At 32.5% G+C, this 16,576-nt stretch overlaps 1 protein-coding gene across 1 annotated transcript; it reads left to right on the top strand.

Moving 5' to 3' along the window:
• Positions 1-1,386: 1,386 nt before the first annotated feature.
• Positions 1,387-16,576, top strand: LOC120347921 (integrin alpha-1-like). Its single transcript, XM_039418033.2, has 30 exons — positions 1,387-1,577; positions 2,527-2,693; positions 2,925-3,059; positions 3,200-3,311; positions 3,548-3,704; positions 4,102-4,246; positions 4,325-4,458; positions 4,528-4,665; positions 4,901-5,030; positions 5,485-5,622; positions 5,954-6,118; positions 6,560-6,745; positions 7,083-7,299; positions 7,576-7,691; positions 7,799-7,969; positions 8,109-8,264; positions 8,732-8,884; positions 8,974-9,195; positions 9,805-9,938; positions 10,621-10,749; positions 10,854-11,087; positions 11,251-11,412; positions 12,078-12,226; positions 12,420-12,558; positions 12,667-12,750; positions 12,906-12,996; positions 13,395-13,501; positions 13,568-13,663; positions 15,695-15,832; positions 16,330-16,576. The coding sequence occupies exons 1-30, from the start codon at positions 1,396-1,398 to the stop codon at positions 16,519-16,521; spliced, it is 4,479 nt and encodes a 1,492-aa protein (XP_039273967.2). The 5' UTR covers positions 1,387-1,395; the 3' UTR covers positions 16,522-16,576.

Below are 16,576 nucleotides of genomic sequence, written 5' to 3'. Positions count from 1 at the left end.
GTTGACAGTTGGAAGGAATAGCAAACAACCATAATATTGGTGCATTCAGTAAATACCGGTATGTTAGTCGTTGGTAAATACCAAACAAATTAAATTTACAATCGTCTATTTAAAATTAAATAATATAAAATGAAATAAAAGCTTTGTACGGTGGTGCTGTTATTTCTTTGCAGTGCGGGCGTTAAGTATATAGAAAATTCAAAAGTAAAAAGTGAACAGCTGACGCCACAGATCGAATTGAGCTTTTTTTTTAAAGTCATTCGAGAAGTGCAGTTGAACTTATATTTAATATTAGGCTACTTATTTGCAGTTGAATACATTCCAATACAATATATGCAAACGTAGCAAAAATAGGTTTTATATCCTGGGTTTTAAAAAAGATTGTTATTTGCCACTTATAGACCAGCCAATCATATTTGTGAAACTCTTTGCCGAATTTTTGGAATATTGAAATGTGTTAAATTTATAGTTTTAAATAGGCTTATTAATCATCAAAATTATCTTTCACATCCTAATCTATACCCTCTTGCATTCCGATTTCGCTATTTGGCGTCATTTGTTAGAGTTTTTCACAGGCTGTGATGTGAAAGTATAAAAAAATAAATGAATCTGTACAAATGTATGAACTACCGAAACATGGTTACAATTATTATGACGTAAAACCTCCTCATTCGAGGAAGTTTTCAACCAAGACGTCTTCCGGGCTACAACTATTTTGGGAAATATTTCAAATACGTTTCTTATAAAAGGCTGATCACATGCGTGGTTGCTTAATAATAAATAGGATCAGGTGAATGCAACTGAAAATTTCGTTCGTTGATATCTGTGAACCGTTATTTCTGATGTGGAAACAAAAAAAAATTCATTTTCGATTTCATTCGCTGGGGAAGAGTGGTAGGAACTGGTGTAAAATAAATGAAAATAATTGAAAATTGACACTGTTTTTTCTAACGTAGTGAAAAGGGTTCTATGTTAATAGATGAGTTGTTGTTCATTTGGAGGAAAAATCATCTAGAACCGATCGCATTATTGGTGTGGCACATGACGGTAGACATGCTTTTGTTTTGTTCTATTTATTTATTCATTGATTCATTTTTTAAAGAAGCTAACGTAGATCATGCGGTCAAGCGAGTATCACTGTTCTTTGACACCGCGTAGTAGTTCCCGATTGGGTTCTTGCCGGTAACATTTGAAACATTCTACCTGAATATGCGGAATGCTTCCCTATAGTAAATGTACCGATGTGAATGATCGTGCTGTAATAATCCGCTACCTCAAGTCGAACAGTTACTATTGTGTTAGGCTTTACATTGGCAATAAATTAATCAGCGTTCATAGGTTTAGGTCTAAACAAATATATATATATTTAAATAAATGGCAGAGTTAGATAACACAATGAGAAAAGATTGTGTATTATCATCTGGAATGAAATATGTAATATTTATGGAATTCTTCAAATTTGTCGCTAGTTTCAATTTACAAGATTTATCAACGGGCGTAATGTTATCAAACTTCAAGCCTGATTCCCAGTTTGGTTATGACGTGGCTTTGCACAAAAACAGCGATGGTAAAACAAGGTGGGATATAAATATTGTATATTTCTGAATTAGTTTGTTCAAATTAAAATATGTATGTCTAGTGTAAAATGTGCGTTATCCGGAAATGACGTTGGAATTGCACGTACTTCCCGTCTGACAAAATGACATAGTTTCACATTTTTTTTTTTTCACAATACTTCAGAGCTCATCAACTCATCTTTTCCCCCTTTGTTTTTTCCGTCAAAGTGTTTGAAAAAATAACTGTAACCGAACTGCATGTAATAATAACTTACTACAACAACTGCAACATTTGAGGGCAAATCCAATAAATCACTGTTTTTATAATGCAACGCGACATGGTAAATTGATAGAACAAATGGTAGCCTTGTAGTATACGAACCAAGATGGCGGACACCGGAACGTAATATGTGGTACAAATACTACGGGCGTCACTTGGCTAGTTCCCGAACTTGTAATAGAACTAAAATAAGGAAAATTGGAATAAAATTATGGCCTTACCTAGGGGTGGGCAACATACCGCCCGCGGGCCGGGTCCGGCCCGCTGACTGTACATCAGTACATTATGATATTACATTATTACAATTTCAGTACATTATGATAAATTCATTATGTGTTTTTTGGTCTAAAGTTTAAACTTTACTTTAAACATGATTTATAACTTTCTTTCTTGCAATAGCCAATAAATATGTGATTAAGATATTGAATACTATCCATGTTATAATCTGGCCCCCCCGAGGACTTCATTTTCCCACATCCGGCCCGCCGACTAGAGAAGTTGCCCACCCCTGGCCTAACCCTAACCTGGTACACACACTACGTTTTGCCATCTTGGTTCGCATGCCATGGGGGAACCAAACAAATTCCATAACGAAATTCTCTGCGTATATTTTAATTTCAAAAGTAAATCCCAATTTATCGAGGAATCCTATCATTCAACGATATTGTATAGTAATTTTAATTTTTTCAGATTGCTTGTCAGTGTTCCTAGAGATGACAGTCTTGGGTCAACTTCGAATCTCGTTAGTACAACAGCGGGCGTCCTTTATTCATGTACTTTACGGGAAGGAGTTGCAGGAGAAATGAAGTTGCCAGGGCATTGTTCACTTTTTCACAAGGACAACAACTTAGAGAACGGTATGCGCAAACCTGCAAAAATACCCAAATTGTATCAATTTATTTAATTCTCGGATGAAATCACTCGCGTCTCTTTTGCCTTTTTCATCTTTGCGCAGTGTTTTTAATACTAATGTGCAACGTGCAATTCTTCAATTAAAGGAAACTAGAATAATTGTGCCCACGTGGGCATGCACTATGTGCGAAGTATTCCTACTTTTAGTGTCTTACAGCGAAATGATTTTTATTTAGACAGACCTATTCTGAAATACGATTTCGAGACGACATCTCTTTCGCAGATGGCCGATGATGATTTCGATTGGGAAATTAAACTTGGAGCAACGAGCTCTGATCAGACGGGGCCATCACATGATCATACAATACAAAGTAGTGTTTTAAATATTTATTTATTTGTTTTCAAATACAACGTAAATTTATTTCGGTATTCCATTTCATAAATATATTTTAACGCTTACAGCTCTTGTAAAATTATTTACTTATTACATTATTGGTAACGTTGTTCATAGAGCCAGACACGGGATCTTACATGCTATTGGAATGCTCCAATCCGAGAACTGGAGGAGAAACAGCAGTAATGTCGACGCCTGTATTGAAATCCTCCAATGGTGCTTGTGTGAGGTATGAAAAGCAATGAAATGATGATTAAATTTGACATTAGCATTAATACATATTAAAGAAATTCATCTAATACGCAATGGCATATCATGTTTTAATGTATTCCTTAATGTGAAAATTAGATGATTCATAGCTAATTGAATCTTTAAAAAACCTTATATATACACAATATATACCAAACACACTTTACATCTGTTTAGTTGGTGTGAAAATAAGATAACAAGTCTTTGCCATAACAGGTTTTGGTATCATATGAGAGGAGAAAGTATGGGGAGTTTGAATTTCTATATTTACACTAATATGACCGGGCCAAGAATGATATGGTCAATAGATCATGATCAAGGAGACATGTGGCACGAGGGATGGGTAACTGTAGCATCATTTGAACCCTACCAGGTATTTGCATGATTATGGTTATAGAATGAAAGATTTGACGGACTCACAGGCAGGTGGACAAAACGGTTCCATTACATTTGAACCCACGTACATTCGAACCCATGACAATTGCACCTGTATGCTATTGCACCTATGGAATTTTTTTTTATTTCACGGATAGTTAAACCGATACTAACCCTAACCCATGGGTTTTAGTACCCGCATATAGATTGAACCCGTGGATATACGCATGGGTTCAAATGTACATGGGTTCAAATGTACGGTCACCGGACAAAACATCTTGTGTGTCGTGGTGTTATTTGCCCACTCATACCGAATTACTGTAACATTGATAATATACAAATATCACACAGATGGCTCAGGTAATAACACTAACATTCCTATTTATTTGTTTCAGATATTAATTGAAGGTGTTGTGGGCCAGGATTACAAATCAGACATTGGATTGGATGATATTACACTATTGAATGGAAATTGCATAGAAGATAACAACTCTTTGAACCGTTCATTTGGAATGACATTATCCACAAATGAAAAAACAGGTTTTAAAGTAGATATTTGAAGAAAATTAAAAGAATAGTAAAGCACCTTATTTGGCACCTTTCCTTTTCAATTTGTAGGGCAGGTTCTTGCATGTGAGCCGATGTCTAATCACTTATACAGAGGACAAAATCACATGCTAGGAATGTGCTACTTGTTTGATGAAACATTATCATGGAGTACAGTAAAAATGCTTTCACCTTGCAAAGAATTTGTGAGTATCCTTAGGTATTTAAAAGGATAAAAATAAAATTAACATTTCAACCAGTCTATTTTTTTGAAGATGTTCAGTGAAGGTAAAATGGATCTTATATTTGTAATTGATGGATCAGATAGCGTGAACGTATTTGACTTCAAGAAATTGATGCGATGGTTGAATAATGTTGTCAGTGCTCTACCAATAGCAAAACATTTAACTCAGGTATGAGGTTTCAAAAAGGCTCATTTCTTCAAAGGTATTTATAGTAGATGAAGTTTAACAAGATGCAAGACTAATTGAATTATATTGATGGAGCATTTCCAAAATTTATTTCCCCCCTATTTCATTTAAATAATCAAAAAAATATTTCACAATTCTTCAAATTCATATTAAAATTTAACAATATTTAGTATTTATATCACTAAATATGAATGTGAATATTTAATATTCTTTTCAGGTTGCAGTTGTCCAATACTCATCAAATCCAAAAACAGAATTTTATCTTAACCAATATTATAAATTGGACGATTTGAAAAAGGCTATCAGCAAAATCAAGTATATGAGAGGAGGAACTGCAACTGGAAGAGGTTCAGTCCTAATAATAATAATACAAATACATCCTATATTAAAAATAAAACTCGGCCAATATTTTTATTCTTGATCCAAATACGCATTTCCCTTCAAGTATGCTGTATGGGGCGGTAAAAATAGTATCAAGGGAGTAAATAGTATCATCAAAAGTACTGTAGTATTAGTACAGTAGCATGTTATTTCATAGGTTTTATTATAATTGAGCATTGTTGAAATTCTCTTAAAATTCAGCTGACTTTTCTTTACCTTTTTAATTAACAGTGTTATAACATAAATAACATGAGAATTTATATACTTATGAATTAATTAGACTTGGTTGCTGGGTATTCAACTTTAAATTTACAAAGAGAACAAATTCATCAGTTTAACATTGTAATTTTGTTTTATATATCTGTAATTCTTAGATTTTGATTACTGTGACATCTATAAATTCATTATGCATATTTTCAGCGATTAAATTTGTAAATGAAGAAATGTTTCAAAGTGTGAGGGGTATGAGACCAGATGCAAAACACGTTGCTGTGATAATAACAGATGGTAAATCACAGGATGATGTAGTTGGACCAGCAGAAAAAGCCAAAGCAAAAGGTTTTTTATTTCACTTATTTCGTGTGTTACATTTTAAAGTAATTCAAGAGCCAGTAAGACTTTTGCATCACTTAGCATAGTTATCTTCACTCTTGGTACAGCATTCTTGCATTATATGCATACGGATCCACCGGCGCAAAACCATAGAAGACAAAAAAGCACTTAGTCTCATAGAAACCCAATCGATAGCCATCAATAGCCATCAATAATCTCACACTTGACCAAGGAATGCATATAAACAACATGATATTTAGTTTTGCTTTACCTCCTCTCAACGTGATTAGTAAATTCATGAGCAATTCTATGTAAATTACCGTAATAAAATTGCCAGGAATTACCATCTTTACAATTGGTGTTGGAGAATCTGTTGTTGAGGAATTAGAAAATATTTCTTCCAATCCTGATGATCAATATATGTATTCTGTTGATTCATACAATGACCTTATCAGTATTCAGGGACAAATACAAAAGAAACTATTTGCATTTCCAAATCAAGGTAGGTTGATTCAAATATACTCCGCAATTTTGTTTTATTTACTGATCACTGGCAATTATGCCTGACTTAGCATCGCACATGCACCTATATTCTAATATATACATTTGGAGTTGAATTTGTTGGCAATACAGGTTAAAAATTTGATTTCAAATCTCATGCCCACCACCTCACTCATAGTGTAATGAGTGATAAAAAGTCCTTCCAAAATATAGAAGTTCTTCACTTAGTTGTACATGCTTGTGCGAACTTTGTTGGGAGTGACGGACATATAAAAATATCATATAAAAAATCATCTGAAAACCTCAAGATTCAAACCATTTCTCACAAATTCGAAAATGGTTCTAAAACAATGTATTGTACTTCAGTCGTTGAAGATTTTTTAGCAATTTTTATCAATCACAAGGATTATCATATATTTAATAATAATGTTCTCCAAATCAGGATCAACTTTTACAACTCAACAGTGTGAAGCAGGCTTATCTGCTGGCTTTATCAATGACCAACCAATCTTAGGGCTACCTGGCTTACAGAATTGGAGTGGAGGAATAGCAATATATTCTAAAGATGCTAATTATATGATGAAAATGAGTTTGTTAGAATTGTTCAATATAAGTAATAATAATTCAGGTATTTATGACTTATGTTCATTTTGTGTCATATGCACAGTGAGAATATTGCTTAATTTTTTTTTTGTCAACTTTATTGGAAAACGAGCACTCATAAAAATGTGAGTGTAAAAGCGGAGAGTTATAATTTCATTTGACAGTTCAGGAAATCAAGAATATATGGCTGGTATAAGTATAAGTTTATACTTACTACAGTTGAGAAAATCTCGAATATATGGCTATATTCAGTACCTTTTTTACTTGAAATTATTCTTACAAAAAGTTTAAAGCCTACAACATATGTGATTTTTTTAATTTTTGAATAGAAGTAATGATAAACCAGGATACTCTTCTTTCAGTTGAACATGACGGGCAGAATTTTTGTGTTTTACAAAATGAAGATCTACATTCTGCAACTGATGAATTTTCAGGATCAGGATATTTTCCTGAAATTAACACTCACCTGCTCGAAAATGTCACCTTGAATAAATATGAAGAAGAAGAAGATATAGAACAATTAGTATTCGATACATCGAACAAAATCATCTCAAAATCATTGTCTCATTCATATCTTGGGTTTGCAGTATTTCTAATAATTTGAATGTAGTTGTTTTGCATTTATTTTGTCTTTTTTCATTACCAATATGATATTATCGAAGAAAGAAACCATTTGTTTAATATCAACCCTTAAATTTAGGGACAAAAATGGCGAATATCAGTTTCATGTTTTCAATAAAAAATTTTAAGGATATAAAGTCATGATGAAGTGTATTACAAACTTTAACAGTAGCAGGATGTTTATAACACAATCAGTACATGAAGATGAATTGAAAATGAATATTTTGCATTCAGGTATTCTATTAGTATTGGCTCATACAGTTTCCCAGGTGCTCATGAGATTGCAGTTGGAGCACCAAGATTTTTGAATAGAGGAAGTGTGTTCATTATCAATTTTCAACAGATTGATAGTAAGTTATGAATTTCTTTGAATAATTACAAATCTTCTATAGTATTTTATGCTTTGATTTAATCAGCAGGTCCTGATCCTTAACAAATTATTCACTTTAAATTACAGATCAGACTAAAATTGTTGAGAAGTTTTACGGAGATCAAGTCGGAAGCTACTTTGGATATTCAGTATGTATGACTGACATGAATTCTGATGGACAGGATGAAGTTTTAATTGGAGCACCATTGATGATGAGAAAATATGAGGATATGGGACAAGTTGTAGTATATGTTTCAAGTGAGTTTATTTTTTGTTAAGTTAAGTGGGAGATAACAAGTCAAAAGTAAAGACACAAGCAAAGTTTAAATTTTATGGCCCAGTCATCTCAAACATTCACAATTTTTGGATCTGTAAAGCTATTTTCTAAATCATTCAGATAGAAATCAAACAACTCGTTCATCAAGAATTCTATTACATGGATCATCTGAAAAAGGTGCAAGATTTGGTTTTGCAATTGCTGCTGCTAATGATCTTAATCAAGATGGATATTATGATGTTGTCATTGGAGCACCCTCTAATTATGATGGTGATGGTATGAAACAATAGCAACAGCTAATCAAGTCTGATCTAGTACATCACCATTCTTCCTGATGTTAGCATTTTATGGGTGTTGCTGGACATGATTTTCTCATGTCTATCCAATGCGAGAGGAAAGTTGATAATACTGTTCAATCATATTGAAATCCACAGTATTTTATCTTATTACCAATCCATGCCGACTGTGGGAATGGTTATTTAATTATTTGTTTCAGATGCATGGACTTAAAGAAAGCCATAACAAATCCTACAATGGCAGGGAGGATTTAGATTTGCTAACCTGTAGGGAGTATCTAACTAGGGGTGCAATGACAAGCGTGTTTCATATACTTAGCATGATCAATCAACCTTCAAGGTTGAATCATAAAATAGAAATTAGCAGAATAAACGAGACAAGCCATCTGCCATAAGAAGATATTCCTAATGCTTGACTGACTAAGCTACAGAGAGTTCACATTTTAGGAGCTATCTACATTTACAATGGTGGAGAAAATTTGTCCGAACTGTTGAAAAATCCATCTCAAATTTTGAAAGCTTCAACAATGATTACAAAACTCGTTTATTTTGGGTTTTCCTTACATGCAAAAGTGGACATTGACGGAAATGGACATCCAGGTTAGAAGTTTTATATTTCTTTGTTTGCTCTGTGATGACACCTAATCTTTATGTGAATGATGTATAAATAAAAAATCTCTCATTTTCAGATGTAGCTGTTGGGGCACCAGGAAGCAGCAAAGTCTTAGTCATATTATCTAAACCAGTTATTCATGTAACAGCAAAATTGATTGCAATACCCAAATTAATAAATCTTTCATCTCCTTATGGCAATGGCTTATGTGATACTAACTCCAATGGTGTACCAAACTTTTGTACAGTAATACAAATATGCTTCATGGTAACTGGAAAAAATATTCCAAAAAATATAGGTAAGTGTGCTCTAATATTGTTTCACTGTCATATCTTCAGTGCAGGGGTGGGCAACTTCTCTAGTCGGCGGGCCAGATGTGGGAAAATGGAGTCCTTGGTGGGCCGGATTATTACATGAATAGTATTCAATATCTTAATCACATATTTATTCGCTATTTAGAATCTAAATATAACTGATAACAGTAGTGGGGAATGTTCACAACGCTCTCTGCTTTGACCTTATATTTTTCGTTTAACAAGTGTGCTAACGCAATTGTTTGTTCACATTGTTTATTTCACCAGCTCGCACTGACAGTGCGGTGCGAGCAGAGCGATCAGCAACTTTCAGGAATGATGCGTCGGACCACATTACAGAGTGTGGTTGGATACAGTCAGCGGGCTGGTCACAATCTCGTCGCGGGCCGCACCCGACCCGCGGGCCTTATGCTGCCCACCCCTGCTTTAGTGTCTGACTCTTGAAAGGACTTGCATTCTTATCTACCTTATTTATTGTGTATTTAATAATTAAATATGGCTTTCCAAAAGCACTGTCAATGAATCTAATATAATAAATATTGTCAGAGTAGTAATTTGCCAAAACTCAGCTAAATATTATACTATGAAAATAGATTTGAATTATGCATTATCTGTTGATACTTACAAATTTGATGGCAATTGTGGAATTCATTTTCTTAAACCTCAGAATAAACTTATTGCTGAAACTGGGAGTACAACATGTATCAATGAAACTTTGATGTTGACAGTGAGTTCATTGCTATCATATTAATTTAAAAATTTGTCATCATTACACGAACCATATGTTTCTCATTAATCTTGTTCTTTTCTCTCAAAATCATCCATTGGAAGTCTTAAAGTAGGTCTTAATAACATTGCCAACTAGATAGTGCCAATCTTATCTGATGTGTTACATAAAAAAAAATGTTAACATTTTTTTTAAAATGCAATTTTGCGGCATTTGCAGTAAGACATCGTTTCATATATTCTTGAACTATTTACTGAACACCTGACGTTTCCTGGCTTGCTATCAATAATCCTTTCACCATATGAACCAAACAAGATAGATGAAAATGCGCGCTTATATGGCACGAGTGAGCGTCGTATTACCTAATTATACAAAATAAAATTTGTGCCCATCCCCCAACAATTTCGCGCTGCCTACGCTCTTGACTACCTGTTCTACAAAATTGACTATGAAAGATGTTTTGAACTAGCTGATATTTACTGACTAAAAACAGCGTGGGGAGGTTAATAAATGCTTGGAATATGGAAACCATATTTATACAAACACGATTTTGAATTATATTTGATGGTTCTGAAACGTAAATGATGGTTCGTAAACGTAACGTAAAAAATGTTCTAAACGTGCAGTAAATATGGGTTGAATATATATGACAATAACTAGCATCATGTTTTATTTTCAACAGGAACACATTTTGCCTGATCTTGCCTCTGACATTATAATTAAAATGAACTATAGTATGGCGTACACAAGTTCAAATAAAAGCATGTCACCAATGCTGAATATTTATGATGAAAATCCTGTACAGACAAAGGTTTGTAGCAGATTAAAGTTGTTTATTACCGTATTCCAACATCCATATTTTGTAATTATCTTTTGATTTTTATACAGATATAACACTGTCTTAATATTTTCAAGGTGGTTTTCATCAAGGATTGTATAAATAAGGAGCGTTTCTCGAATTTAAAAATTGGATGCTTCATAGAGGATTCGGCAATACTTAATCACAACATTGAATCTGTCAGTATTAATAACAAGCGCATGATTAATTTACATGTGAACGTCACAAATATTAAAGAAAAAGCATATGAAGTGAAAGTTGAAATCAAATATAATTCAAGCCTTTACTTCAGTAAGATGTCATTTCCACAGGTACATTGGTTTATAGGTTTGTAACTTTTTACCTGTATTTCAGTGAGCTAACAAAAATCTAATGTGTCAGGTTTTTTATCTGATAAATTATACTGTTGATTAAAATAACATGCAGAATCAGAAATTTATATAAATAAATTTAAACATTTTTTTCTATCTCCAGAGTACGAACTGTTTAGTGATAGAGCACAATGAAGATGAACATGGCAGATATATAGAACATGGACATTACAATATATCAAACAAAACTTTATTTAAGACACTGCGGTTAAAATACATCAACAAAATTTTCCACAGAGCTGTGACGTGTTTGGCAAAATTACAGGTACAACTTATTGAGATGAGAACACAGATCTTTAGTGAAAACCTTAGTTTTCTGAGTAACTTCCCTTTGCTGGATAATAAGATAATAATGATGTTGGATTGTGTCGTCTTTATTGTATTTCATGTATATTCAATATTAGTGATAAAAAACTTTTTGCAATTATTTTCCTGTAGTATGAGTATATAGTATTTAATAAATTTCTAAATGACAATAGAGCAGGATAGCTAAACAACAGAATAAAATGTCTTACAGCCTTTTCAAAATTACTGTATTTCTTTTTTGAATATAATGTGCAAAATTTTCATTTGTTTCCTTCACTCGTTTTTTTTCATGTATAATTCAATCAATAATAATATTGATCACATCACGCTTCAAAACGTAATGATTCTCCTACTAATTTGTTTTTTCTTCAATCAAAATTTGTGTGCTGCAGTTTTATTATGAAACTGCTATAAAATTTTACTGCAAAAACTTGTTTATTCTCAGCAATATGAAAACAAGAAACATTTGACCTACAATAGAGAGACATTTGAACATAAAAGCTTAGAATATATACGTAAAATGGATGTTTTAGATGGAATAATATTATCTATACAATTTAATTGGAAAACAGAATACAACTTTCTAGTTAATATTTAATTTAGGATTATTTACATTGCTTTCAGTTTGGAATTGTTGAAAATTCAGAATTCCATAGAGGATTACTCAAAATAAGTGCAGCAGTAACATCTTCTAGTTCAGAGTTGAATTATTTTGACAACAAATGTAATAATTCATTTTATTTGAACTTTTCTGGTCATGTATCACTCGAAAGGTAGGTGAATTTTATATTATATTTTCACTTTTTTAAATTCCCCAATTGAATTTTATTCGAAAAATGAATGTAATATTATTTAAAATTCATAATAATACTATAATGTTGTCTTCAATAATTTTTTCAATATAACTTCATGTTTCTATTTTTTCATACCACAATTATTAAATTTTTTTCCGCATTTTTTCTGCAGTGACTACAGTGATGATCAGTATATTTCAAAGAACACTGTGAAAAATACATCTCTGTCAAATATGAAGGAAATTTCATTTGACAACACGTATTACCTCATCAACCAAGGCTATGTTACAATACCAAAATCACAAATAGAGGTATTCATTATTGAAGGGTGACCTCAATAATATTGAGTGCTTGGAAAGTTGATTTACATTATCCACAGATTATATAGCTTATTTAATAAATTATTTTCTATTCCTCAGATTCTGTGGCCATATAATCTGCCAAGTATACAAGGTGTCCTAAATTTATTGAATGTGAGATGTATTCCCTTGCATAAATGCCAAGTAAGTGTTGTGTGTAAGTGCATAAAATGTTTTCAATAATACTGCATTTTCTAGTGTATTTTCCTATATTGTAAGGTTATATAATTAAAGCCGCTGTCATCTGTCAACCTCGTTTGAAGGAAAATCGCAACCTATAATACTTTTATTTAATATAGTGTGGAAATCAACAACTTAATTCAACTATCATGAATCTGAGAACAAATATAATGTCAAATTTCCAAGGAAAATGGATGAAGTGCAATGAAGGTTCAGTTTATTATATGAAATATAAAAAATAGTTTTGTTTCGAAACTCTTATCTATTCGCCTACATATATATACTTGAAGGAGTAAAGGTTTCATGGCATAAAACACATCTAAGATTTTGATCTGAAATCGTCATCTCACTTGTATCTTATATTCAAAAGCTACTTTATCTGCTATGAATAATCTTGATATCGATTAAAAAGACAGTCTTTGTCTTTGAACAAGCATCTTTGGCTGCACCAAGTTTTTGTTATAGAATTTGAACACACTAACCCCTTCGTTTTACTTTTTCCACATGCAACAAATGTTTAATAATGTTGGCTAGTTCTGGCCTATGTATCAGTGTGCTAAGAGTATTAAATAATTGAGAATGAATCATGTTGTTTTCTTGTTTTTCAGACAACATCATATGTAACAGACAAAAATGTACAGTATTCAGTTTTAAACCAGAAGAAAATATACAGATAAATTTACATTTTAGATACTCATGGAGCAAAACAATTAAGGTTTGTTTTATTAACAAGATCATATTATTTTGCCAAGTCATAAAAATTCTTTTGCTTTTTTTTTAGTTGAAAACATGGAGAACATACATCACAACAGAACTAAGGTATTCATCTGAAGAATCTCCTTTTATTGATTTGGAACCAGAAGTTTTAAAACGTGAGGTGGGCAATTTCAACTTTTAAAATACATTTTTTTATGAAGCATATTACCATATAAATTGTTGTTCAGAAAAATAAAACCTTTCAAATTTTGCATAACTCAAAACTTTTTCAAAAATGTCATTTCCCAATTTTACCACACTTGTTCCACTGTATATATACAAATGTGCTGTGAGGCGACCATATGCAGAACAAGTGTCGGATATCGCAATTTTAGGACACCTTAACTTGAACCAACTGATTGCCAACCTTTTTAATAAATTACATTACATTTTCGCTCTAATGAAGATCTATCACAGTTGTTTATTACCCTATATTCGATCTATTCCTTCATGCCAAAGCCCAAGTTGACTAATAATAAAGAAAAAAAAATAGATTGCTCGTATTTAAAATCAATATCAAACATGTTCTTGTTTTAAAATTGTGATTATGAACTTTTGTCGTCATGTTTAAAATCAATATCAAACATGTTCTAAAAGTTTAAAAATTGTGATTATAGACCATAGGTTCTGCTCCGTACGGAGCCCCAGGTCTCCGCGAGAGGAACCTAGGGGCTCCGCGAGCTATTCGATTACTTGTCAAAATATGATCTTGGCTATTCTGTAACTGTTCAAAGAAGCAATAACACCATTAATAAAATCTGACAACAGTATAGCGTCGAAATATCGCAACGAGACGTAATTCAAATATTACATTATCTATAAGTAGAAGCGCAGCCAGGATTTTTAAAAGAGAGAGAGGAGGGTTCAAAATTGGAATTAAAAATCCCCTGGCACCACTACTCGCTATTAGGCCACTCGATAAAAAAAAACTTGTTCAGTGGATAACGAGTTTCCATCCATGGCCGATGCGAGCATTCAAAATGTCGTGTCATAATAATTTAATTGTGTTTCTCGTTACTTGCCTATGAGTCGAGATTACAATTACGATTATCAAAATGGGAAATACTATTACTATATTCTAAAATAATATAAAATAAGTGCTAAACTGCCAACTATAAATAGATTGGAATCCTATTTTTGCGATCTTGGGATTCATCAAATTTGAGTTGTTCTCTCAGCGGTGTTAAAATCTCAAAGAGTACAATTTACAATTGCGCAATCCCTGACCGATGCCTGCATGTTAAAATGCCTTGTTTATTGGCTTCATTGTGTTCAATGTAACCTGTGGGTGCGTGGACTTACGACAATATAAAATCATTACTGCCCAAAATTACCATGCCAATCCGCGGACATCAAGCGAGAAACAACAAAGTCAAGTGAACAAAAAAACGAAGGATTGAAATGTATTTTGTTCGCAATAACAAATTGATTAATAATCTTCACAATCACCTTATATATTGTCACATATCGAAAAAAGTCGCATTTTAACAAAATGCAATCGCGCATGTTAGGAGCGACTTGCTTAGTCTTCCAAAAATATCAAAAGTGAGGTGGTTCGACCTCATTTCGAGTTTATTAATGTGTTTGTCAAGTTTTCAATTTTACAGACCTAATATATATAATTTATCTGTGAAATGCAGATTAAAAAGTTTTAGCATTTAAATTAGGTAAAGTAATTTTAACTTAATCGGAAATATTTATCAGCAAATGATATGTGTTTTTACTTTTTTGTCTGCGTTATTTTCAAAATTTATTTGTGGGGCTCCATGAAGAATAGTCAACATTTTCAAGGGCTCCGCAACATCAAAAGTTTGAGAATCCCTGTTATAGACTATTCTCATACTACAGGCCTGACCCCGAAACTTTTCTCCTGAATACCACGTCTCTATCCAATTTATTCCACGTTGAATGGAATTTGCTAGTAATCATAAAATCACTCTTTCACGTGGTTTCAAAACTGTAAGAAACAGACAGATGTTGTCTTCTGGTGTATATGCACAAGAAAACCTATATTTCTAAGGCGCTGGATCTCGTAATGGAAAATGCATCTGTCTTCATTGGTTTATGAGAATGTCTTAAATGTTATGATAATTCTAATAATTGGTTGAATATGTTTTTAATGTTCTCTATAAAATCAATCCATTTTGCTCAGATTTCAACTACACTGATCAATAATTATAACTTGTCCGATGACGTTCCAATTTGGTGGCCTTCGCAGATACTTTTCATCGGCATTGGTGTTGCCGTTGGTATTGTAATATTGACTTTGTTGATAATAATTTTTTATAAGGTAAGTTAAATCAATATTCACTTGATAACCTGAAAATTTAGTTCACTTAGCCTGTACAGTTCAATCCCAATAAGTTTGCAACATTTTCTGGATGTGAGATTATGCACTGAAATTGGCGTCTGTCTGTAATATGAAATTCATGTTTGTTCACGGAATAGCTTACACCCATTTTAAATCAATCACCTTATAGTTCAAGTTCGAGTTGAAATACTAAAACTTCTTAAGATTATCAGAATAAACATATTTTTAAGTTAAACAAACTATACTTAAACTGAAATAAGGACATTCTGCTTGAAACTTACTCAATTAATACAAAAGATATTTTTAGTTTTACCACTAATTTACGAATTTGTTTGTTATCTCAATTTAATGATGTCCTGAACTATCTTGGCTGCGAGCAAAATAATCATGAATGTGTTTTCAATATTACCCGCACATGTTCAAACGACTGCTCGTGTTTAAAAGGATATTTCTATGTATAATTTTAAAAACTCTAGACCGGATTTTTTGAAAGCAAATACAAACAGAAAAAAGAGGAGACAATGGAGTGGAGAGATTTTGATAAGTACTCCAACCAAGCAATCGATAGAATACAGCATCAAACAAACTGTGAAAATGAGAAAGAAAATGTTAGGCATAAGTTATCAACATTTCAGAGATCAAATGCACCAAATACTTCTATATTTTAGAGTTTTTTGACGCATTCTTTTACTTGTGATTTCTCAATAAATATGCCACACTCGA

The sequence above is a fragment of the Styela clava genome, chromosome 11 (assembly GCF_964204865.1).
Source record: "Styela clava chromosome 11, kaStyClav1.hap1.2, whole genome shotgun sequence".
NCBI lineage: Eukaryota > Metazoa > Chordata > Ascidiacea > Stolidobranchia > Styelidae > Styela > Styela clava.
The sequence above is the reverse complement of the archived record's forward strand: the minus strand, read 5'-3'. Positions and strand labels throughout refer to the sequence as shown.

Excerpts from the sequence above, each read along its gene's own strand:
- LOC120347921 (XM_039418033.2), top strand. The coding sequence starts at position 1,396 with ATGAGAAAAGATTGTGTATTATCATCTGGAATGAAATATGTAATATTT. Across the intron at positions 6,119-6,559 it reads ATTTGCATTTCCAAATCAAG|GATCAACTTTTACAACTCAA; the intron begins GTAGGTTGATTC and ends TCTCCAAATCAG. Across the intron at positions 8,885-8,973 it reads TGACGGAAATGGACATCCAG|ATGTAGCTGTTGGGGCACCA; the intron begins GTTAGAAGTTTT and ends TCTCATTTTCAG.